Source organism: Aotus nancymaae, unplaced genomic scaffold (genome assembly GCF_030222135.1).
Source record: "Aotus nancymaae isolate 86718 unplaced genomic scaffold, 86718_ANA_hifiasm-v0.15.2.pri h1tg000040l, whole genome shotgun sequence".
In the NCBI taxonomy this organism is placed as follows: domain Eukaryota; kingdom Metazoa; phylum Chordata; class Mammalia; order Primates; family Aotidae; genus Aotus; species Aotus nancymaae.
Genome location: NW_026988454.1, coordinates 130,550,015 through 130,575,017, shown reverse-complemented (window position 1 = coordinate 130,575,017; position 25,003 = coordinate 130,550,015). Strand labels below are relative to the sequence as shown.

The window sequence follows — 25,003 nt, the reverse complement described above, 5'->3', positions numbered from 1 at the left end:
CTCAGTTTAAGCGATTCTCCTGCCTCAGCCTCCCGAGTAGCTGGGATTACAGACATACACCACCACACCCAGCGAATTTTTAATATTTTTGGTAGAGATGGGGTTTCACCATGTTGGCCAGGCTGGTCTCAAACTCCTGACCTCAAGTGATCTGCCCACCTCGGCCTCCCAAGGTGCTGAGATTACAGACCTGAGCCACCATGCCCAGCTGGAGTGAGCACTTCTTAGTTGCCTTCTCTAAAGCACTTGCTTTAGAATCTGTGCCCTGCGTTGCTGTCAGCAGCTCACCAACAGTGGTGCACTTAACCCTCGCACAGCATGTGAAGCAGCTGCCATTATTATCACCCCAACTTTGCAAGTATCTGAAGCCCAAGGTTAGGAAGCGCCTGCAAGGCTGCACAGTCACTACACTGAAAGGCACATGCAGATCCGGGCAGCTGGATCTGAAGCACTTTCTGAGCCACTAAAACACTCCTTAAGGGAGCTGAAAACCGAACAAATGAGAACACGAGCAACCCGGGGCTCCAGATCACGATGGAAGGAAGGAAGATACAACAAACAGGGCATGGACCACCCACCCATCTGACTCCACAGTCTCCATGAATCCAAGGACCAGGCAGGATCATTAGCAACACGGGAGAACAGACAGAAACCTAGAGGCCCAGTTGTAAGGGGTGCCGAGATCCAAAGGAGAAACACAGAGATAAACCTGGGGATGAGTGCCTGTCCCCCCACTCACCCGTGATGCCCACGGCGGACACGGGGCCCACGCGCCGCCCCTCATGGAGGCCGTACAGGTGCATCTTGTACTTGCGCCCGGGCTCCAGGCCCCCCACGGTGACCTCGCTCTCCTCGCCCCCGACATGCACCACCTGGGGCCGTCCATCCCTGTCCTTGTACTGCACGGTGAAGGAGTCGAAGCGGCCCTGGGGGACGGTCCAGGAGAGGCTCAGCGAGTCAGGGGAGGCTCCTGTCACTGTCAGCTCCCCCAGGAGTGGCTCCTCGGGGGGCTCCGGGGCCTCTGTGCTGGGTTCTGTGGGGCTGGGGGTCTCTTCCTCTGCAGCTGAGAAAAGGGGACACAGAGAGAGTGAGGCAGGGTCCCTGGGGGATGCCCTTGGGACTTGGGGAAAAGGAAGGAGAAGCCAAGGCTGTGACTGGGGGACCTGAGGTCGGCTCAGAGAGGCCCATTCTTGGGGCTGGGGGGTCCTGCTCAGCTGACAGCTAACACACATGACAAGTTCCAGGGTCAGCTTGGGGGACCTGGGACAGCCGCCAGCACAGCAAAGCTCCCAACGGCCCCTCCCTGCTCAGGAGGAGCCAGGGGTCAACCTCACAGGAAGGCCCAAGGGGAGGCCCAGCCCCAGCCACAAGCAGGTCTGAGGTACCGACCACACCCTGCCACCATTCCCCACCAGTCATCACCAAAGAGCAAGAGGGTGACCCTCCCACGGCTCCCACCCTGGGGCTCCCACCGTCCACTCACCCGTCACCCCGATGGCAGACACGGGGCCCACGCGCTGGCCGTCGTGGAAGCCGTACAGGTTCATCTTGTACTTGTGGTCTGGCTCCAGGCCCGAGATGGTGACCCCGTCCTCGTGCCCCGGCACCCGCACCGCCTTGGGCTGCCCGTCCCCATTCCTGTACTGGACCAGGAAGTGGTCAAACTGGCCCTCGGGGACCGTCCAGGACAGGCTGAGGGAGTCGGGGGTGGCGTCCGTTATGGTCAGCTCCCCCAGGCGAGGCTTGATGGGGGGCTGAGGGGTTGTGGTGGGTGCCACTTGGGTGGTCTCGGCTTCATCCTCTGGAGCTGCACAGACATGTATGAAGGTAGTGAGGTCCCTGGGCCCTCAGTTCAGCACAGAAAGAATGTGTCTGGGCCGGCCACGGTGGCTCATGCCTGTAATCCCAGCACTTTGAGAGGCCAAGGTGGGCAAATCATATGATCAGGAGTTCGAGACCAGCCTGGCCAACATGGTGAAATCCTGTCTCTACTAAAAATACAAAAAAATTAGCTGGGCATAGTGGTAGGTACCAGTAATCCCAGCTACTCGGGAGGCTGAAGCAGGAGAATAGCTTGAACCCCGAGGTGGAGGTTCAAATGAGCTGTGATCAAGCAGTGAGCTGAGATCTCACCACCGTACTCCATCCAGCCTGGGGAACAGACTAAGATTCCGTCTCAAAAAAAGGAAAAAGGAAAAAAGCTGGATGGGGTTGGGAGGTCAGGAGTTCGAGACCAGCCTGATTAATATGGAGAAACCCAGTCTCTACTGAAAATACAAAATTAGCCGGGCGTGGTGGTGGGCGCCTGTAATCCCAGCTACTCAGGAGGCTGAGGCAGGAGAAAAGCTTGAGCCTGGAAGGTGGAGGTTGAGATGAGTCATAATCGCACCATTGTACTCCAGCCTGGGCAACAAGAGTGAAACTCTGTCTCAAAAAAACAAAAAAATAAAATAAAATAAAATAAAAATAAGAAAGGATGTGTCACAAAACACAAAGTGCCCAAGAGCAGGACGATGCTGCCCACAGCGGCTCCAGCACAGCTCTTCTTCCTCGTCCCTCCTGTGGCCTTTCCTACCCCTCACCCTGACCCCCTGACCTCAGCCCCCACCTTACCTCCACCTCCCAACACCCAGGCCACCTCCCCCTGTCCCTCCAGCACTGCTTCTCTTCTGAGCACAGCCCCACCCAGCCTCTGCACCCCGGGCCTCCCTACACTGGGCTCTCCTCACCATCTGTTGTTCACTGGCTTCTGTCTCTGCTCCCCAACAAGCTCAGCACACCCCTCCCCAGGCCAGAGCCTGGGCGTGTTCCTGGACCCGGCCCCTCACCAGCAGCCTCAGAGCCTCTCTCCCCAAGTTACCCTGGATACCTTCCCCCAACACCTCCAGCCCCCAGTCCTGGTTTGGGCCACTGTCACCTCTCACCAGGGCCACCAACTCCCTACTGGCCTCCCTGCCACCAGGCTCCCCACTACCCAAATCCCATCTTCGGCCCCCATGGATGAGCTTCACACTGGCACAGCTGCTTGAGTCATCTCACCACAGACCTGGGCAACCACCTCCTCATCCCTGGGAGATGCCAGGCCCGGTGAGCTGCCCCCTCCTCTGCTCCCACACTTCAGGACGATTTACCCACCCCGAAAGACACCCCACTCAATCCTCAGTGCCTCTCACATGCTATGCTCTTTCTGGCCTCTGGCCTTTGCACCAGCTGTAATGATCTGACACACTTCACCTCCTCTCTAAAGCTGTCACCAAGCTAAGGCCTGCCTGGCCTCAGGTCCTGACTGTCTCCTGAGTATCCACAGGTAGGGCAGCTTAGGTATTCTTGCCTGGCCCTGGGCTTCCTGTCACATGCTCACCACCTTTGCTTTATTGCTGGTCCACAACCTGTCCCCCATGACGTTAGCCCCATTGGGAGAGGAACTTACCCATTAGGATATGAACCCTAACTCTGAGCCTAACCTCTATGAGGATTGATGAATGCAAGAAAAATTTGCTTCAACAAATTCTAAGAGTTTCCAAATCTGTTACTGGGAGGAGCTTTACTTCAAAGGTGTTCTGTGATTTGCACATAAATATTCACAGCAGCATTATTCACGACAGCTAAGAGGTGGAAGCAACCCAAGTGGCCATCGGTGGATGAAAGGATGGGCAAAGCGTGCTCTATACGTATAAAGTGAACATTATTCAGCCTTCAAAGGAAGGGCATTCTGGCAAGGTGCAGTGGCTCTTGCCTATAATCCCAGCACTTTGGGAGGTCAAGGTGGGAGGATCACTTGAGGCCAGGAGTCTGAGACCAGCCTGGGCAACATAATAAGACCCCATCTTTAGAAAAAATAAAAAGGAAATTCTGACGGATGCTACAACATAGGTGAACCCTAAAGACGTATTTAATGAAATGAACCATTCAAAAAAGACAAATATTGTATGATTCCACTTATAAGAGCTACCTGGAGTTGAGTTCATAGAGACAGACAATAGGATGGTGTTGCCAGGCGCTGGGTGAGGGGAGGATGGGGAGTGGTGCCTAACGGGCAGGAAGTTTCAGTGTGGGAGGAGGAGCCCTGGAGGTGGGTGGTGACGGTGCGCAGCGATGTGCGTGTACCTGATGCCAGACTGTATACTGGAGAGCGATTAGAGTAGCCATTTATGTCATGCGTACTTTACTACAATAAAAAACAACAAAAAAGGTGTGTTCCTTGGACCAGCGGCACCAAGATCAAGGAGAATCTTGTGAGACACGCACTGCACTGTCTGACCCTAGGCCAAGCCTGCTGAATCCCAAATCTGCCTTTTAACAAAAATCTCCAGGCATTTGCATGTAAATGAAGGAATACTCTTGAGAATATGTTTTCACGAAGACTGTAGAGGCAGCAGCGTCTTCTAGGGCCGTCTCCCCCACCCTCCTCACTCACACTCACTCACCTGTCACACCCACGGCGGACACGGGGCCCACGCGCCGCCCCTCGTGGAGGCCGTACAGGTGCATCTTGTACTTGCGCCCGGGCTCCAGGCCCTCCACGGTGACCTCGCTCTCCTCACCCCCGACACGCACCACCTGGGGCCGCCCGTCCCTGTCCTTGTACTGCACGGTGAAGGAGTCGAAGCGGCCCTGGGGGACGGTCCAGGAGAGGCTCAGCGAGTCAGGGGAGGCTCCTGTCACTGTCAGCTCCCCCAAGAGTGGCTCCTCAGGGGGCTCCGGGGCCTCCGTGCTGGGTTCTGTGGGGGCAGGAGTTTCTTCCCCTGCAGCTGAGAAGACGGGACAGAGAAGGTGAGCAGCTTCCCTGGGGGTGTCCTTGGGTCTTGCGGGGAAAGAGAGTGAAGCTGGGGCCATGAGTGGGGGTCCTGAGGTCAGCTCAGAGAGGCCCATCTTTGGAGCTGGGTGGTCCTGCTCAGCTTACGGTCAACACACACGACAAGCTCTGAGGTCAGTGGTGGGGAACTTGGGACAGCCACCAACAGGGCTCACAGGGCCCTCTCCACCCAGGAAGACCTGCCAGTCCTCAAGGAGGTGGGGAAAGGTGCAAAGGTATCATGGCTCAGGCAAGAGCCGAGGGGCTTCCTGGGCCAGTTCACCCATCACCAGAGAGAGAGGGACCCCCCAGAGGCCCACCCTGGGGCTCCCACCGTCCACTCACCCGTCACCCCGATGGCAGACACGGGGCCCACGCGCTGGCCGTCGTGGAAGCCGTACAGGTTCATCTTGTACTTGTGGTCTGGCTCCAGGCCCGAGATGGTGACCCCGTCCTCGTGCCCCGGCACCCGCACCGCCTTGGGTTGCCCATCCCCGTTCCTGTACTGGACCAGGAAGTGGTCAAACTGGCCCTCGGGGACCGTCCAGGACAGGCTGAGGGAGTCGGGGCTGGTGTCTGTCACGGTCAGCTCCCCGAGGTGAGGCTTGATGGGGGGCTCAGGGGTCATGATGGGTGCTGCTTGGGTGGTCTCGGCTTCATCCTCTGGAGCTGAACAGACACAGAGGGAGACAGTGAGGTCCCTGGGTCCTCAGTTCAGCATAGAAAGGATGTGTCACAAAACACAAAGTGCCCAAGAGCAGGACGATGCTGCCCACAGCGGCTCCAGCACAGCTCTTCTTCCTCCTCCCTCCTGTGGCCTTTCCTACCCCTCACCCTGACCCCCTGACCTCAGCCCCCACCTTACCCCACCTCCCAAAACCCAGGCCACCTTCCCCTGTCCCTCCAGCACCGCCTGTCTTCTGAGCACAGCCCCACCTGGCCTCTGCACCCCGGGCCTCCCTACACTGGGCTCTCCTTACCATCTGTTGTTCACTGGTTTCTGTCTCTTCCCCGCAACAAGCTCAGCACACCCCTCCCCAGGCCAGAGCCTGGGCGTGTTCCTGGACCCGGACCCTCACCAGCAGCCCCAGAGCATGTCTGCCCTGAGTTACCCTGGATACCTTCCCCCACCACTTCCAGCCCCCAATCCTGGTTTGGGCCACTGTCACCTCTCACCAGGGCCACCAACTCCCTACTGGCCTCCCTGCCTCCAGGCATCCCGCCACCCCATCCCCATCTTCAGCCCCCACGGATGAGCTTCACACAGGCACAGACCTGGGCAACCACCTCCTCATCCCTGGGAGACCCCAGGCCTGGTGAGCTGCCCCCTCCTCTGCTCCCACACTTCAGGATGATCACCTGCTACAAAAGACACCCACTCAATCCTCAGTGCCTCTCATGTGCCATGCGCTTTCTAGCCTCCTGGCCTTTGCACCAGCTGTGATGATCTGACACACTTCACCTTCTCTCTAAAGCTGTCGCCAAGCTAAGGCACGCCTGGCCTCAGGTCCTGGCTGTCCCCTGGATACTTGTGGGCAGGGTGACTTCAGTGTCCCTTCCCAGTCCTGGCCTGGCCCCAGGGCTTCACCGCTCATCCTTCTTTGCTTTCCTTTCTGGCTTTCTGCTTGTGCCCACAACTGTGAGCCCCATGAAAACATGAACTTGTGTGTGTCACTTGTCAGCGTCTGCCTATGAAAGAAAAAAGCAGCCCTGACAGCTGTGAGCTGTCCTTCCCTCCCTTCCCCTCAGCCAGGCCATGGTTGCTTGGGGCTGGCCCGACACGGTCTGGTCTTGGTGGTCCACTTGAACACAGACAATTTCATGGAACATCAACATCAGACTAGGCCGTTTGTCAGCAGGATGGATCAAGACAAGAACAAGGCCAGTCTGTGATCATATCTCAATATAGACAAACTCTAACATTTTCCAAAGCAGGAAAATAATCAAACATCAGCCATCCAGCTAATCTGAGTGATAGCTGCCTCTTTACCAATGCGCTTTGGCTTTGTTCTAGTCGACACCTCCCCAAAGATAAGACTTAGTGAGACGCTCGATGATAGAGTTATCCCTTCTTCCTGACAGCTTCTAATAGAGACCAAAACCTCACTTCCTTAAACCCTTTCCCAAAACACCAAACACAAGCCCAGTTCCGTAACAGTCCTTTCTAAAGCCTCTTCCTGAGTCACCCCACGGTCCTGCTGCACTGCACAGGGCAGAACTCCATCCGTTCCATTTTAGGTGAGCTTCTGGAGGTTGCAGGCTGGAGACCACTGATACCCTAAAATTACAGATCAGGACATGGAATTCTTTGTTGAATGAACAAATTGACCCACTAGAGGGAAAGACCTGTTCCTATTTCTATTCCAATAGGGGGCTTCCGGAGTGCACAGTTGAGACACTGCCCCTCACTGCCTCTGTCTTCCTTCCTGGCCCTCGGTGAGCTCCACAGAGAAAGCACACTATGAGGAATCAGGGATGCAGAAAAATTCTCTTCAACAAACTTCAAAAAATTCTAACTCCTTTGTCATGAGGAACTTTGCTACTCAAGGGGCATGATCCATGGGCCAGCAGCATCGGCGTCATTTCTTGCTGGAAGTGCAGAATCTTTGGCCCTAGCCTTAACCTGTTGAATCCCAATCTGCCTCTCAGCAAGATCCCCAGGCATGGGGACATGCAAAAAAAGCCCAGCTGGTGAGAATATTTTTGTTTTCATGAAGTGTGTAGAGAAAGCAACATCTTGTAGGACCGTCTCCCCCACTCTGCCTCACTCACACTCACTCACCAGTCACACCCACGGCGGACACGGGGCCCATGCGCCGCCCCTCGTGGAGGCCGTACAGGTGCATCTTGTACTTGCGCCCGGGCTCCAGGCCCCCCACGGTGACCTCGCTCTCCTCGCCCCCGACACGCACCACCTGGGGCCGACCATCCCCATCCTTGTACTGCACGGTGAAGGAGTCAAAGCGGCCCTGGGGGACGGTCCAGGAGAGGCTCAGCGAGTCAGGGGAGGCTCCTGTCACTGTCAGCTCCCCCAGGAGCGGCTCCTCGGGGGGCTCCGGGGCCTCCGTGCTGGGTTCTGTGGGGCTGGGGGTCTCTTCCTCTGCAGCTGAGAAAAGGGGACACAGAGAGAGTGAGGCAGGGTCCCTGGGGGATGCCCTTGGGACTTGGGGAAAAGGAAGGAGAAGCCAAGGCTGTGACTGGGGGACTGAGGTCGGCTCAGAGAGGCCCATTCTTGGGGCTGGGGGGTCCTGCTCAGCTGACAGCTAACACACATGACAAGTTCCAGGGTCAGCTTGGGGGACCTGGGACAGCCGCCAGCACAGCAAAGCTCCCAACGGCCCCTCCCTGCTCAGGAGGAGCCAGGGGTCAACCTCACAGGAAGGCCCAAGGGGAGGCCCAGCCCCAGCCACAAGCAAGTCTGAGGTACTGACCACACCCTGCCACCATTCCCCACCAGTCATCACCAAAGAGCAAGAGGGTGACCCTCCCACGGCTCCCACCCTGGGGCTCCCACCGTCCACTCACCCGTCACCCCGATGGCAGACACGGGGCCCACGCGCTGGCCGTCGTGGAAGCCGTACAGGTTCATCTTGTACTTGTGGTCTGGCTCCAGGCCCGAGATGGTGACCCCGTCCTCGTGCCCCGGCACCCGCACCGCCTTGGGCTGCCCGTCCCCGTTCCTGTACTGGACCAGGAAGTGGTCAAACTGGCCCTCGGGGACCGTCCAGGACAGGCTGAGGGAGTCGGGGGTGGCGTCTGTCATGGTCAGCTCCCCCAGGTGAGGCTTGATGGGGGGCTCAGGGGTCATGATGGGTGCTGCTTGGGTGGTCTCGGCTTCATCCTCTGGAGCTGAACAGACACACAGAGGGACAGTGAGGTTCCTGAGTCCTCAGTTCAGCATAGAAAGGATGTGTCACAAAACACAAAGTGCCCAAGAGCAGGACGATGCTGCCCACAGCGGCTCCAGCACAGCTCTTCTTCCTCGTCCCTTCTGTGGCCTTTCCTACCCCTCACCCTGACCCCTGACCTCAGCCCCCACCTCACCTCACCTCCCAACACCCAGGCCACCTCCCCCTGTCCCTCCAGCACCGCCTCTCTTCTGAGCACAGCCCCACCGAGCCTGTGCACCCCGGGCCTCCCTGCACTGGCTCTCTTCACTATCTGTTGTTCACTGGCTTCTGTCTCTGCTCCCCAGCAAGCTCAGCACACCGCTCCCCAGGCCAGAGCCTGGGCGTGTTCCTGGACCCGGACCCTCACTAGCAGCCTCAGAGCATCTCTGCCCTGAGTTACCCTGGATACCTTCCCCCACCACTTCCAGCCCCCAATCCTGGTTTGGGCCACTGTCACCTCTCACCAGGGCCACCAACTCCCTACTGGCCTCCCTGCCTCCAGGCATCCCGCCACCCCATCCCCATCTTCAGCCCCCACGGATGAGTTTCACACTGGTACAGACCTGGGCAACCACCTCCTCATCCCTGGGAGACCCCAGGCCTGGTGAGCTGCCCCCTCCTCTGCTCCCACACTTCAGGATGATCACCCGCTACAAAAGACACCCACTCAATCCTCAGTGCCTCTCATGTGCCATGCGCTTTCTAGCCTCCTGGCCTTTGCACCAGCTGTGATGATCTGACACACTTCACCTTCTCTCTAAAGCTGTCGCCAAGCTAAGGCACGCCTGGCCTCAGGTCATGGCTGTCCCCTGGGTACCCATGGGCAGGGTGGCTTAGGTGTCCCTGCCTGGTCCTGGCCTGAGCCCTGGTCCTCCTGTCACATGCTCACCCTCCTTTCCTTCCTTTGCTGGATCACAGCCTGTCTCTTCATACCTGTCTTTCCATAATGTTGCTATATTCCTTTCACTGTGAGCCCCATCAAGACAGAAACGTGTAGGAAAATGGTAGGAAGGGCGCACTTTCTAGGGCTGTCTCTTGACCTGCCCCACCCACACTCACTCACCTGTCACGCCCACGGTGGACACGGGGCCCACGCGCCGCCCCTCGTGGAGGCCGTACAGGTGCATCTTGTACTTGCGCCCGGGCTCCAGGCCCCCCACGGTGACCTCGCTCTCCTCACCCCCGACACGCACCACCTGGGGCCGCCCGTCCCTGTCCTTGTACTGCACGGTGAAGGAGTCGAAGCGGCCCTGGGGGACGGTCCAGGAGAGGCTCAGCGAGTCAGGGGAGGCTCCCGTCACTGTCAGCTCCCCCAGGAGTGGCTCCTCGGGGGGTTCTGGGGCCTCCGTGCTGGGTTCTGTGGGGCTGGGGGTCTCGTCCACAACCTCTTCTGGAGCTGAAAGGTAATATAGGGGATACAGGGTTTAAGGGAGACTTGCTTTGCTCGTGCTGTCAACAGAGGTCATGGGACCTGACATCAAACACGCTGCTCCAGAGCAGGCTGAGGGCTGGGGCTGCTTTATGTTCACCATTCAGTGACTCTTGGAATAAGCACCAGTGAGGTATCCCCGAGCCCGCGGCCGGCACTGCTGGCACAGCCGCACTGTTCAAACCTCCAGAAAGCATCTGAGACGCAGTGTCAGGAGCCAAAGTAATTCTCATTTCCTCTGACCCAATAATCCCAGTTCTGGGCATCTATCCTAAGAAAATTACTAAAGCAGGAAAAAGTTATAGGATGGAAGAATTCATGATGGGATTATTCACGACAGCAAATGTGTCAGGAACCCAAATGACCCGTGGAAGACGATTAATTTTGTAGTAGTGCTTTCACCACAACGCATCAAATAACCATTGAAACGATGACTAATGCTGGTTGTGTAGCCGCAAGGTAAATAATTACAATGTACCTGTGTACAAAAAAAAAAAAAGAGCCAAGAATTTTATGAACACTGATTGCAACTTTAAAACACGCTCTGCATGCAAAATGCAGAAAGGAAAAGTGCACAACGAACATTGTTATGAATGCCGGCAGCCGGGAGAATGCGGGACTACAGAGTCTTTCTTTCTGTTTTTCAAGCTTTCCACATAATGTTGATATATTATTTTCACTAAGAAAAGGTGGGCTAAAAAAGGAATTCTGAGCCAGGAGCAGTGGCTCACGCCTGTAATCCTAGCATTTTGGGAGGCCAAGGTGGGTGGATTACCTGAGGTCAGGAGTTCAAGACCAGCCTGGCTAACATGGTGAAACCCTGTCTCTACTGAAAATACAAAAATTAGCCCAGCGTGGTGGCATGTGCCTGTAATCCTAGCTACTCGGGAGGCTGAGGCAGGAGAATCGCTTGAACCTGGGAGGATGAGGTTGCAGTGAGCTGAGATCACGCCACTGCACTCCAGCCTGGGCAACAGAGACTCAGTCTCAAGAAAGAAGGAAACAAGAAATTCTGGGCTACAACAATTAAAAATCAAGTGTGGAGTGGGGGTGGGGTGGCAATGCAGATGGAACAGGAGGGGCAGGGGCGGGTCCCTCAGCCTGTCCTGTGTCTGTCCATTCTGTGATTCACCATGGCGGGGGTAGGAACACAAAACGGAACATCGACCAGAACAGCTTGCCCTCAGAGTGTGAATTTTCCTAATGTTCATTTTGCAATAATTTCCCTATTCCCCGTTTCCCAAAACTCAGATGGTCCTCTGAGCACGCATATGGAAATGAGGTCTCTCCCCCAGGAATCAGGGAGACCCAGTGAGAGTGCTTCCTCTGTCTGGATGGTCTTCAGGAGACCAGCTTGCACCTCACCTGGTGTCACAGAGGTGGCGATCTGCCTTGCAAGAGACCTCTCAGCAGGGCGGATTCTTCCCCGTTGGTAGGAATTCTCGAAATATACTCTAAACCAGGCAAAACCACCTGGCTGAGAATGACTTAGAAAAGGCAGCCTGACTGCGCATTTGGAATTCAGTTCACCTCATGATTCCCAATACCCCAATTTCTTATGGACTAGAAATCTTGAAATTTCTCATAATTAGAAATGAAATAAGTCACAAGAGTGACAGGGGAGAAGGACAGATGGAGTGTAAAGAAGGAGAAGACATTATATATTTTCTTTTTTTCCTTTCCCCGATTATAAAAGAAATGTTTATCATTTAAGAAGATTTGGACTATGCAGAATAGAATAATACCAAAAAAATGTGCTGGAACATTCTATTCTAGCTAACAAATCATGCCACCCGTGGGATGTGTTTCTTTCCAGTCTTCTGGCCATGCCTATTACTTTCAAATGGCTGTGATTAGCATCCTTCCAACAAGTCGGCTCTCTTTTTTCTTTTTTTCTGAGACTGAGTTTGGCTCTATCGCCCAGGCTAGAGTGCAGTGGTGATCTCAGGTCACTACAACCTCCGCCTCCCAGGTTCAAGTGATTCTCGTGCTTCAGCCTCCCGAGTAGCTAGGATTACAGGCATGTACCATCAAGCCTGGCTAATTTTTGTAGTTTTAGTAGAGATACGGTTTCACCATGTTGGCCAGGCTGGTCTGGAACTCCTGACCTCAGGTGATCAGCCTCCTTGGCCTCCCAAAGTGCTGGGATTACAGGTGTGAGCCACTGTGTCTGGCCTGGGCTCTCTTTTTTCAGCGTAATGTTATAAAGTAAGGGTCTTATGTTACAACATTTCAGTGGTGGCACAATAGCTCTTTTTATAGATGTTGCCTAAATTATTTAGTCATCCCAATGTGGTTTGACGGATTGTTTCTCTCGTGTGCATTTGTGTATGTGGTTATAACAAAGAATGTTGTGATTAAGATGGAAAAAAAGGAAAATTCTCATTAGTTAGGCTTGATGTGCACCTGACATATTTCACCCTTGGAGGTCCTCAGTGGTTGACCCTCAGAGGGAGGTCACACCAAAGTGGACAAGCAAACCACTAGCATGGGTCACAGCCACGGGCCACAACCATGGGGCACAGACGGAGGGCAGGACACAGGAGCCAAGACCCGGACCCACAGGGCTTGGCCAAAAGGCAGAGCAGTAATCAGATGCCCATGAGTGAAAGGTAGTTACCCCATGAGACCCCAAGCACTACTCACCAGTCACACCCACGGCAGACACGGGGCCCATGCGCCGCCCCTCGTGGAGGCCGTACAGGTGCATCTTGTACTTGCGCCTGGGCTCCAGGCCCCCCACAGTGATTTCGCTCTCCTCACCCCCGACACGCACCACCTGGGGCCGCCCGTCCCCGTCCTTGTACTGCACGGTGAAGGAGTCAAAGCGGCCCTGGGGGACGGTCCAGGAGAGGCTCAGCGAGTCAGGGGAGGCTCCTGTCACTATCAGCTCCCCCAGGAGCGGCTCCTCGGGGGGCTCCGGGGCCTCCGTGCTGGGTTCTGTGGGGCTGGGGGTCTCTTCCTCTGCAGCTGAGAAAAGGGGACACAGAAAGAGTGAGGCAGGGTCCCTGGGGGATGCCCTTGGGACTTGGGGAAAAGGAAGGAGAAGCCAAGGCTGTGACTGGGGGACCTGAGGTCGGCTCAGAGAGGCCCATTCTTGGGACTGGAGGGGTCCTGCTCAGCTGACAGCTAACACACATGACAAGTTCCAGGGTCAGCTTGTGGGACCTGGGACAGCCACCAGCACAGCAAAGCTCCCAACGGCCCTTCCCTGCTCAAGAGGAGCCGGGGTCAACCTCACAGGAAGGCCCAAGGGGAGGCCCAGCCCCAGCCACAAGCAGGTCTGAGGTACCGACCACACCCTGCCACCATTCCCCACCAGTCATCACCAAAGAGCAAGAGGGTGACCCTCCCACGGCTCCCACCCTGGGACTCCCACCGTCCACTCACCTGTCACCCCGATGGCAGACACGGGGCCCACGCGCTGGCCGTCGTGGAAGCCGTACAGGTTCATCTTGTACTTGTGGTCTGGCTCCAGGCCCGAGATGGTGACCCCGTCCTCGTGCCCCGGCACCCGCACCACCTTGGGCTGCCCGTCCCCGTTCCTGTACTGGACCAGGAAGTGGTCAAACTGGCCCTCGGGGACCGTCCAGGACAGGCTGAGGGAGTCGGGGGTGGCGTCCGTTATGGTCAGCTCCCCCAGGTGAGGCTTGATGGGGGGCTCGGGGGTGGGAGGTTCTGTTGGGGCTGGGACCATTTCTTCATCGTTTCCTGGGGCTGCATCAGAAGATAGAGAGAATGGGTGGACATGCCTGGTGGGCCTCCTTCTAGCTAGGGGATTCTGGGATTCTCTTAGACACACTAGGATCCCACAGGCTTAGGATATCATTTCTCTGCTTTGAATGTTCAGTTAACAGAGGACACAGCACACACTTGTGGCCAAGTCATGATGCTTGGGTGGCATCCCCATGATGCTTAGTGTGCATGCCTGGAACAAGGGTTCCAACCGCCAAGCAAATTTGTTTTACAGGACAGAATTGATGCTTTATAAGAACACCAACTAGGGCTGGGCATGGTGGCTCACACCTGTAATCCCAGCACTTTTGGGGACTGAGGCGGGCAGATCACCTGAGGTCAGGAGTTTGAGACCGGCCTGGCCAACATGGTGAAACCCTGTCTCTGCTAAAAATACAAAAATTAGCCAGGCCTGGTGGTGAACACCTGTAATCCCAGGTACTCGGGAGGCTGAGGCAGGAGAATCACTTCAACCCTGGGGGGCAGAGGTTGCAATGAGCTGAGATCGTGCCATTGCACTCCAGCCTGGGTGCCTGGGTGCCTGGGTGACAGAGTGAGACTCCATCTCCAAAAAAAAAGGAGAAGAAAAAAGAATACCAACCAAGCACAACCAAGCATAACAGGCAAGTTGTATCAGGGGGTTCATCCACCTGGGCTTGGAAATTCCACCTAATTCTGAGCATTTTTAGAAATCAATTTAGATTTTACAGCTGAGAGTAGAGAGATGAGACCACATGAGGGCATCTTTGCAGTTGAGTTGTCTCTGGATCTTGCAGTAGCTCTGCTAACTTACGGCAGAGAGCACACCTCCAGTGATGCCAGCTCTTTTGGCCTGTGTGAAATCATTGATTTCTTTAATCTTTTCTGCTCTTCAAAGGGTTTCATTCTGCCTTGATAGTGGAATTACAAAATCACCACATTTCATTTGTCTGTTCTTTTTGAGAATTGAGTCTTAAGCATTTAGGGGGTAACAGCTATAAAAGAGCTTAACGAAAGCATCAAAGAGCCGAGATACAGGTAATTAATGAAGGAAAAATGCCTTGTTAAGTTGTGCACATGACCGATATTTACAATTAAAGTAATAGTATCCATGTTAACAGAATTCAGTGTTGTTTTAAAAATAAATGGGTATTAATTCGGGGGCTTAAGGAACACATACAATTTTTCCCACTGAAATCAGTGATCATTATGAGAGTTTGCCCTAAGGGATTTTCAGAAGGGAAAGACTGCCGTTATCTCTCATTGTGTGTGACAGCCAAGTCACACTCCCACCCTTCACAGCAGGTATAGTTATTTCTTCTTTACAGATGAGGAAAAGGAGGTACAGAGAGGTGTGTGTCTGGTTTTTATTTTTGTTTTCTCGTTTTTTGTTTTTGATACAGAGTCTTGCTCTGTCGCCCAGGCTGGAGTGCAATGGCGCGATCTTGGCTCACTACAACCTCCACCTCCCAGGTTGGAGCAATTCTCCTGCCTCAGCCTCCCGAGTAGCTAGGACTACAGGTGCCCGCTACCCCACCCAGCTAATTTTTGTATTTTTATTGGAGACGGGGTTTTACCATGTTGGCCAGGCTGGTCTCGAACTCCTGACATCAGGTAATCTGCCCCCTTCAGCCTCCCAAAGTTCTGGGATTACAGGCGTGAGCCACTGTGCCCAGACATGTGCGATTCTCTTGAGGTTACACAGCTCAAATGGGCTGAGGTTATGGTCAACCCCAGGTGTGCCTCAGTCTGTGTTATTTCCCTGGTCGCCCACCTCTTCAAGAACCCAAAAAGCCCATGTGTAAAGGGTAGAAGACCTGGGCAATACCAAAGGCTTGGAGTGAAGGCACCAGAAGAACCATTCCCAGGAGCTTGGGAGGCTTGGTCTCAGCGAAAGTAAAATAAAGCCACCAGATACTGACAATAAAGAGGAAACTGAGTCTAGTTCAGGGCAGGGCCCAGTGCCCTACTGCACACTCACCAGTTAAACCAACAGCAGAGACGGGGCCCACGCGCTGGCCACCGTGGAAGCCGTACAGGTTCATCTTGTACTTGTGGTCTGGCTCCAGGCCCGAGATGGTGACCTCGTCCTCATGTCCTGGCACCCGCACCACCTTGGGCTGCCCGTCCCCATTCTTGTACTGGACCAAGAAATGGTCAAATTGGCCCTCAGGGACCGTCCAGGAGAGGCTGAGGGAGTCAGGGGTGGCATCTGTCACAGTCATCTCCCCTAGACGCGGCTTCACAAGAGGAACATCGGGGGGCTCCTCTTTGGGGGCTGGGAAAAGATAGAAACAGAATCTTTTCTCTTACTGGAAGGAGCTGTTGAGGCCCCAGATGTCTTGAATTCAGGTCAGAAGGTGGGCCCAGTATGGGCCTAACTTAAGAGCCATTTCTGATTATAATCACTAAAGTCTTTTGTAGGCCAGGTGCCATGGCTCATGCCTGTAATCCCAGTACTTTGGGAGGCCGAGGTGGATGGATCACCTGAGGTCAGGAGTTCGAGAACAGTCTGGCCAACATGGTGAAACCCCATCTCCACTTAAGTCTTCTGCGGCTTCCTATGGTCCCTCAAACATGCCAGGCAGCCTCCCACCTCAGCGCTTTGGCACTGACTGTTCCCTCTACCTAACTGTTCTTTTCCCAGATAGCTTCATGGCTCGTGCCTACACTTCCTTTAAGTCTTTGTTCAAAAGCCAGCTTCTTCTGTGGGCCTTCAATGACCACTCTATTTAAAATTTCAGTTTTCTCAATTGCAACGTATCCTCCTGATTTCATCAACAAATTGGAAAAACAACTATGAGACAATCAGGAGACCGTAGCACTACCTGGATACTTGATATCAAGGAATGATTGTTCATTTATCAGGGTACGCTAATTGTATTGTGGAATATTATTATTTATTTATTTTTTGAGACAGAGTCTCGCTCTGTCACTCGGGCTGGAGTGCAGTGGTGCAATCTTAGCTCATTGCAACCTCCGCCTCCAAGGTTCAAGCAATTTCTCATGCCTCAGCCCCGCCAAGTAGCTGGGACTACAGGCCTGTGCCACCACGCTCCACTTTTTTTTTTAAGTAGAGAGGGGGTTTTACCGTGTTGCTCAGGCTGGTCTCAAACTCTACCTCACGTGATTTACATGCCTTGGCTTTCCAAAGTGCTGGAATTACAGGTGTGAACCACCTCACCCAGCCATATTGTGGATTTTTAAAAAAAAAATTTTTTAAAAAAGAGATATAACTTTAAAAATATTTAGTGATGAAAGGACAGGATGTCTGGGGTTCATTTTTAAACACTGCAGTGGTATATCCATACAATGCAATACTGTTTGGCAATAAAAAGCAATGTAGTGGCTGACAGCAGGTGGCTCCTGCCTGTTATCCCAGCTCTTTGTAAGGCCCAGGCAGGAGGATTGCTTGAAGCCAGGAGTTGGATATCAGCCTGGGTAACACTGTGAGACCCCCATCTCTACAAAAAAATTTAAAAATTAGCTGAGTGTGGTGGCAAGCACCAGGGGTCCCAGCTAGTTGGGAGGCTGAGATGGAGGATGGCTCGAGCCCAGGAGTTTGGGGCTGGATTTGGGACTAGCAATGAGCTATGATCACGCCACTGCCCTGCATCCTGGGCAACACAGTGAGAGTTTGTCTCAACGAAAAAAAAATTCAATCAATTCATCAATCAACAGCAATGTAGTAAATGTAATACTTCTACATGTTACATCAATGAACCTCAAAAACATTATGCTCAGAGAAAGAAGCCAGACACCAAAGAATACGTATTGTGTGATTCTGTTATACTAAATATCCTGAAAAGGCAAATCTACAGAGACAAAAGTAGATTAGTTATAAACTAGGGTTGAGATAGGAATGGGTCTGGACCCAAGACTTCTTCCGGGGGTCATGGAAATGTTCTAAAATTAGATTGTGGTGATGGCAGCACAAGTAGGCAAAGATACTAAAATCAGTAAGTTGTACACTTAAAACACGTGCATTTCATGCCACATGAATTATATCTTCATAAAGGTGTTAATAAAGAAAACAGTCGGGCCGGGTTTGGTGCCTCATGCCTGGAATTCCATCTCTTTGACTGAGGGGGGAGAATCGCCTGAATCCAGGAGTTCCAGACTGGCCTGGGCAACATGGTTAAACCCTGTCACTACAAAAAATACAAAAAAATTAGTAGGGCGTGGTGGAGTGCGCTTGTAGTCCCAGCTATTCGGGAGGCTGAGGTGGGAGGATCCCTTAAGCCCAGGAGGTTGAGGCTGCAGTGCAGTGAGTTGCGACTGTGCCAGTACACTACAGCCTGGGAGACAAAGTGAGGAGACCCTGTCTCAAAAACAAAGAAAAACAAAAAAACATTCTAGTGATTCTAGCGGAGAAAGTGGGTGGGGCAGAGATGAGCAGGACTGGCCAGAAGTTGATACTTGGTTGAAGCAGGGTGTCAGGGTGATGGGTACCTGAAGTTTTCATACTATTCTTTCTGTTTATACATTTGAACTTTTGCTTAGCAAATACTTATTAATTTAACTAATTTGTATTTCAAAAAATATGTTCCAATCTCACAAAAGGAGTTCTCTCTAGAGTTCCAAGGATAAGCAGAAAGCCACAAACCAGCCAGCAGATCACCTCCTGAGAGGCCTCAGTCCCCGAGGGCCTCTCCCACATGACTGACACTTCTGGATTTGCTCTCTCTGTCCCCAGGTCACACCTGACCTGAGGCCTTAGTGAACAGTGTGGATTATAGGTTTGAGGTCTTGGGGTCCTGGGTCTCTAGTGGAGGAGATGCTGGAGGCTGCACTTTCCTAAGACCCAATCCACAGGACTCTGCAGCCTCCACTCACCCGTGACGCCCATGGCAGACATGGGAGCCAAGACCTGGACTCAAAGGGCTTGACAAAAGGGCAGAGCAGTAATCAGGTGCCCATGAGGGAAAGGTAGTTACCCCATGAGACCCCAAGCACTACTCACCAGTCACACCCACGGCGGACACGGGGCCCACGCGCCGCCCCTCGCGGAGGCCGTACAGGTGCATCTTGTACTTGCGCCCAGGCTCCAGGCCCCCCACAGTGACCTCGCTCTCCTCGCCCCCGACACGCACCACCTGGGGCCGACCATCCCTGTCCTTGTACTGCACCGTGAAGGAGTCGAAGCGGCCCTGGGGGACGGTCCAGGAGAGGCTCAGCGAGTCAGGGGAGGCTCCTGTCACTGTCAGCTCCCCCAGGAGCGGCTCCTCGGGGGGCTCCGGGGCCTCTGTGCTGGGTTCTGTGGGGCTGGGGGTCTCTTCCTCTGCAGCTGAGAAAAGAGGACACAGAGAGACTGAGGCAGGGTCCCTGGGGGATGCCCTTGGGACTTGGGGAAAAGGAAGGAGAAGCCAAGGCTATGACTGGGGGACCTGAGGTTGGCTCAGAGAGGCCCATTCTTGGGACTGGGGGGTCCTGCTCAGCTGACAGCTAACACACATGACAAGTTCCAGGGTCAGCTTGCGGGACCTGAGACAGCCACCAGCACAGCAAAGCTCCCAGTGGCCCCTCCCTGCTCAGGAGGAGCCAGGGGTCAACCTCACAGGAAGGCCCAAGGGGAGGCCCAGCCCCAGCCACAAGCAGGTCTGAGGTACCGACCACACCCTGCCACCATTCCCCACCAGTCATCACCAAAGAGCAAGAGGGTGACCCTCCCACGGCTCCCACCCTGGGGCTCCCACTGTCCACTCACCCGTCACCCCGATGGCAGACACGGGGCCCACGCGCTGGCCATCGTGGAAGCCGTACAGGTTCATCTTGTACTTGTGGTCTGGCTCCAGGCCTGAGATAGTGACCCCGTCCTCGTGCCCTGGCACCCGCACCGCCTTGGGCTGCCCGTCTCCATTCCTGTACTGGACCAGGAAGTGGTCAAACTGGCCCTCGGGGACCGTCCAGGACAGGCTGAGGGAGTCGGGGGTGGTGTCTGTCATGGTCAGCTCCCCGAGGCGAGGCTTGATGGGGGGCTCAGAGGTTGCGGTGGGAGGTTCTGAAGGCTCCTCCTCCTCCGGGACTGGACAGAGACGTGGAGAGAACTGAGAGATGGGCAGGGTATCTACGGACACTCTGCTCTCCTCTGCACTCTCCCAGCCATCTGAAAGGAGGCACAGTGGGCAGACTTCTCACCTGTCAGGGCCTCGACATGGACAGGACCCACATGCTTTCCATCATGGAAACCATACAGGGTCACCAGGTATCTGTGGTCGGATTCCAGGCCAGAGAGGGTGATGTCATTTTGGTCACCTCCTGTACGGACCATTTGGAATTGCCCATCTCTGTCTGTGTACTGGACTTCAAAGGAGTCAAATTCTCCCTCAGTCACCATCCAGGAGAGATGCAGGGTATGCGGCGTGGCCTCCTCCACCGTCAGCTCCCCAAGGCGGGGCTCAGGTGCAGGAGGGGTGGGGGCCGTGGTGTGAGTGTCCATTTCTTCCCCACGGGCTGGTTCTGAGAGACAGGTAGAGACGGATGGCTGGTCTGTCGCTGCACCCAGACTCTCAGGAGGAGTGAGGGAGGAGAGGGAGTGAGGACAAGCAGTCAGCAATCGAAGGACCAGCTTTTGCTGCACATGGGTGAATTTCAAAAGCATTGTGCTAAGTGCAAGAAACGAAACACAAGAGACTGCGTATTGTGATTCCATTACATGGAAAGTCAAAGGGCTGTCCCCATGATGATCAAAAGCAGGCAGTGGTTGCTGGAGCCTGGGGTTGGGGGAGTTGATTTTTAAAGGGACACAAGGAAACATCCTGGATCAATGGAAATGATATAAAATGGGAAGCTCAGAGATCTTATGGCTCAGCCAGACCAGGAGAGCCAGGTGGGAAGGAGGCACAGGTGTTCCAGCTGCCGCACACTCACCGGTTATGGCAATGGCCGAGATGGGACCCACGCGCTTGCCGCTGTGCAGCCCGTAGAGCAGCAGCTTGTACCTGTGAGCGGGGTCCAGGCCCGACACGCTGACCTCCCTGAGGCTGCCCTCCACGGGCACCACCTGGGGCTGCCCGTCCCTGTCCTTGTACTGGACCACAAAGGAGTCAAATTGGCCCTCAGGGACTGTCCAGGAGAGGTCCACGGAGTTCTGGGTCACGCTGGTCACCTGCAGCTCCTCCCCCAGACGGGGTTTTGGGGGACGCTTTGTTCCAGTATCGTTCGTAGCACTCTGGGCCTCTGAGATGGAGACACGGAATGGGAATGGCTGAGCTGTTTCTGGAAGGCTGGGTGACCTCGAAGGGCAGGATTGAGAGGTCTGCAGACAGGGCTTTGCATGGCTGAGTCCTGCCGGGCTGTGCTAGGGGCTTGTGCAGGGACAGGGGGAGCTAGATCTGAGTTGAATGGCTGGGGCCAAATAACGTTAATGGCAGCCACCACAAGTGACCGCCTGCTGCCTGGCCTGAAGGGAGAAGAGCAGGGACCTGCAGGGAATGCCCCTCACCCGTGGTGCCATCGGCGGTGAGGGGGCCATGGCGCTTCTTGCCCAGAAGGCCATAGAGGAGGAATCTGTACTTGCGGCCAGCGTCCAGAGGGGAGATGGTGACAGAGCGCTCGTGGCCCTCCACAGGCACCACCTGGGGCCCGTCTTTGTCCTTGAACTGGACCACAAAAGAGTCAAACTGGCCCTCAGGGACCGTCCAGGCGAGGCGCAGTGAGTCCAGGGTGGGGTCCATCACCCACAGCTCCCCAAGGCGGGGTGGGGCCCCTGGGCTGGCAACTGATGAAGAGGAAAGGTTCTTGTGTTAATTTTTTCCAAAATGACTCCTTGACTGCCTCCCTCTGGGGCTGGAAAAACCCAGAACTGCCCAAATGCCCAGTGCTTCCCCAAAATATTTCCATCACCTCCCATTCTCACCACCATCTCCATGTGGCCCACGCCTCTCTCCCCTTGCCCAAGTGAAAAGGGTCACTCGTCCTGAGTCGCCTCTGGGAAAAGATTCCCTAGCTCCCTGCCTCGTCTTACTCCCCTTTCTGTCCAGCCTCTTCCCACCTGTCACAGACTGCTTCTGCAGCAGGGTGCAGCTTCTTACAGACTTGCTCTCTAGCTCCTCTTACCCAGGAGCCCACACTTTGTGACTTGGCCAGCGTCTGAGGAAACCCAAGGGGCACAGGATCCCTGATGGGGGCAGACAGCTAGTGGCGGGGTGGGGGCAGGACACAGGAAGGTCTCACTCCTTCTCTGTTCCGTTTCTCATTCTGCACCAGCTGGCCCGGGAGAACTAAGGCACCCACAGGGCCTGTGAAGGAGCGTGGGCTGCTTGTGAGAATGAGGAGGGGATAAAGCTGGGGAGCTCAGGCAGGGAAGGGATCTGGTGTCCGCCTGAGGAGCCATCCCAGGCCTTGAGGAGGAGCTGGCCTGCTGCCTCTCTGGATGGTGAGGACGCTGACGGCATTGTTATTGCGAGTTTTCTGGCAACAGGGAGCCCCCAGGGGCAGGGGAGGGCCTGGACTGAACCCTCAGAAAGGGGCACAGCTGGGCTGGGCTCCTCTGGTTCCCAATTTCTGAGGCTCCAGGAGGAGGGCAGAGAAGGAAGGGCAGCCTCTGTAGGAGGCACATATGGGCCCAGACGCCTGAGCTAGGAGGGTGAGAACCTGGTGAGAGTCACAGGGAGACCAAAGACTCTCAGGAGGCGACGGACTCGCAAGGCAGGAAGGAGGGCTCCTGGCTCCCCTTGCCCCCTCTCCCAGCACCCCAGGCTCCCACATCCACCCTGAAGGAAGAGGCCTGGAGGGGCTTCCCTCATCCAATAGAATTATAAGAGAGGCAGAGTCAGCAGGGGACAACAGGCCAGGAACTGACCCCGCTCTCCTGGGTCCTCATCTGTTTTGTGGCTTTTCTTTTCTTTTTTTTTTTTTTGGTCTTTTTTGAGAGGGAGTCTCACTATCACCCGAGCTGGGGTGCAGTGTCTCGATCTTGGCTCACTGCAGCCTCCATCTCCCGGGTTCAATCAATTCTTGTTACTCAGACTCCCAAGTAGCTGGAATTACTGGCGCCTGTCACCACACCCAGTTAATTTTTGTCTTTTTAGTAGAGACAAGGTTACGCCATGTTGATCAGGCTGGTCTTGAACCCCTGACCTCAAGTGATCTGCCTGCTTCAGCCTCCCAAAGTGCTGGGATTACAGGCATGAGTCATTGTGCTCACCCCATGTGGCTTTTCAAATGAGACAGAGCAGGTGGACAAAGGGAAGACTTGGCTGGGGGAGGGCAGAGAAGGGTGGGAAGGCTGTGGCTCAGGCTCAGCTGCGTGGGGGCCCCTCTCACCGGTCTTTGCCTCCACAGAGACTGGGCTGCGTCGTTTCCCATCCTGGATCCCAAAGAGCAGGAACTTGTACTTGCGGGAGGGTTCCAGGCCAGCGATGGTGACCTCCCGCTGGTCTGCAGCCACAGGCACCACCTGCGGCTGCCCATCCCTGTCCTTGTACTGAACAACAAAGGAGTCGAATTCACCCTCAGGGACCGTCCACGAGAGGCCCACGGAATCGGGGGTCACATCCGTCACTGTCAGCTCCCCTAGGTGTGGCTCCAGGGGAGGCTTGGAGACCTCTGTGGCTGGGGCCGGTGGGAGGGGAGCTGGGATTTGGGAAGACAAAGAACATGGCTGAGATCTCTGAGGGGAGAACGCTGGGCTTCCAGGGCCTCAAGGGGGCTGTGAGCTGAGATGGGGATAGTCACACCTTTATTTCCAGGCCTCTAACTGAAATGCAGCATTTCCTTCAAAAACTAATATAGAAAATTGACCAGAGTAGAATTATTGTGACTTTGTCACCAACAGAAACCAGAGATTTTTTTTTATTTTCAGACAGAGTCTTGCTTTGTCACCTAGGCTAGAGTGCAGTGGCACGATCTCAGCTTATTGCAACCTCTGCCTCCCAGGTTCAAGTGAGTCTCCTGCCTCAGCCTCCTGAGTAGCTGGGACTACAGGCACATGCCACCATGCCCAGCTAATTATTTTTTTTTTTGTATTTTTAGTAGAGATGGGGTTTCACTGTGTTAGCCAAGATAGTCTTGATCTCCTGACCTCGTGATCTGCCCGCCTCAGCCTCCCAAAGTGCTGGGATTATTACAGGTGTGAGCCACCATGCCCAGCCTCAGATGTTTTCACATCACCTTAGAGTTATTGCAGAAACTTTAAAATACCTTTTATATCCATCACTGCTTCCAAATATCGTAGTTTAGTAAACATGCCAACAAGTCTTGTTATTTAATGAACTAATTAATAAGTCCAAGTATTACTAAATCACAAATTTGCATTTTTAAGTAATATTTTGGGCTGGGTGCAGTGGCTCACGCCTGTAATCCCAGCACTTTGGGAGGCCGAGGTGGGTGGATCACCTGAGGTCAGAAGTTTAGGACCAGCCTGGCTGACATGGTGCAATCCCGTCTACTAAAAATACAAAAAATTAGCCTGGTATGGTGGCAGGTGCCTGTAATCCCAGCTACTCAGGAGGCTGAGGCAGGAGAATCACTAGAACCCAGGAGGCAGAGGTCGGGGTGAGCTGAGATTGTGGCATTACTCCGCCCCGGGTGACAAGAGGGAAATTTTGTCTCAAAAAAAAAATTTTTTTGTAACTGTCTATGTATAATTGGTTCTCTTTATAATCCTATCCATTTTATTTTATAGATTTTAAAATGCTGCCTTGAGAGGAGGGCTAGGGGTTTCACCAGATGCCACAGCACAAAAGTCATGGAGAATCCGTGCCCAGGAAGCCATGAGGGGCAGGAAGGGGCCAGGAGCAAGAGCCAGGGTGGCTTCCTGGAGAGATGAAAACTCGCATGGGCCAGGACGGAACACACTTTACCTCAACAAAAAAGGACAGAAGTGGGAAGTGGCAACTGTGTCCAAGTCACAGCAGGGTTGTAAAGAGAAGAGGTGGAAACAGATGTGGACAGTTGGAGCAGGGGAGAGAAAGTCTGTGGCTGGATTTAGGCCAAATGGAAAGAAGACATTCCCCAGGCAGTGGGCAGAGTGGAGATGGGGAAGGAGCTGGAGGGCTGAGAAGGTTGCAGGCCTGGGAGGAGTAAAGGAGTCAGGGAACAGATAGACTGGCAGGGTGACCAAGGCAGGGCCTGAGGGGATCTAGCCCCTCAATGAGGGAGTGGTGGTGCCAAGGTAGGGCTGGGAGAAGGGCCATGGGGTGGGGAAGCTCTCGGTAACTAGAGACGGGGACT

The 25,003-nt window shown here is 54.6% G+C and overlaps 1 protein-coding gene across 1 annotated transcript in view; it reads right to left on the bottom strand.

The window, feature by feature from the left end:
* Nucleotides 1-25,003, bottom strand: part of TNXB (tenascin XB) — a 70,227-nt gene that overhangs the window by 7,731 nt on the left and 37,493 nt on the right. Inside the window, exons 14-29 of the mRNA XM_064361217.1 lie at nucleotides 23,096-23,404; nucleotides 21,273-21,548; nucleotides 20,699-21,007; nucleotides 19,967-20,287; nucleotides 19,536-19,853; nucleotides 18,792-19,115; nucleotides 15,810-16,106; nucleotides 13,505-13,831; nucleotides 12,761-13,084; nucleotides 9,749-10,081; nucleotides 8,321-8,644; nucleotides 7,578-7,901; nucleotides 5,141-5,464; nucleotides 4,428-4,751; nucleotides 1,484-1,807; nucleotides 740-1,063 (exon numbers count right to left, since the gene is read on the bottom strand). Of these exons, the coding sequence (XP_064217287.1) occupies nucleotides 740-1,063; nucleotides 1,484-1,807; nucleotides 4,428-4,751; nucleotides 5,141-5,464; nucleotides 7,578-7,901; nucleotides 8,321-8,644; nucleotides 9,749-10,081; nucleotides 12,761-13,084; nucleotides 13,505-13,831; nucleotides 15,810-16,106; nucleotides 18,792-19,115; nucleotides 19,536-19,853; nucleotides 19,967-20,287; nucleotides 20,699-21,007; nucleotides 21,273-21,548; nucleotides 23,096-23,404 (5,082 nt within the window). The remainder of the gene's footprint in view (nucleotides 1-739; nucleotides 1,064-1,483; nucleotides 1,808-4,427; nucleotides 4,752-5,140; nucleotides 5,465-7,577; nucleotides 7,902-8,320; nucleotides 8,645-9,748; nucleotides 10,082-12,760; nucleotides 13,085-13,504; nucleotides 13,832-15,809; nucleotides 16,107-18,791; nucleotides 19,116-19,535; nucleotides 19,854-19,966; nucleotides 20,288-20,698; nucleotides 21,008-21,272; nucleotides 21,549-23,095; nucleotides 23,405-25,003) is intronic.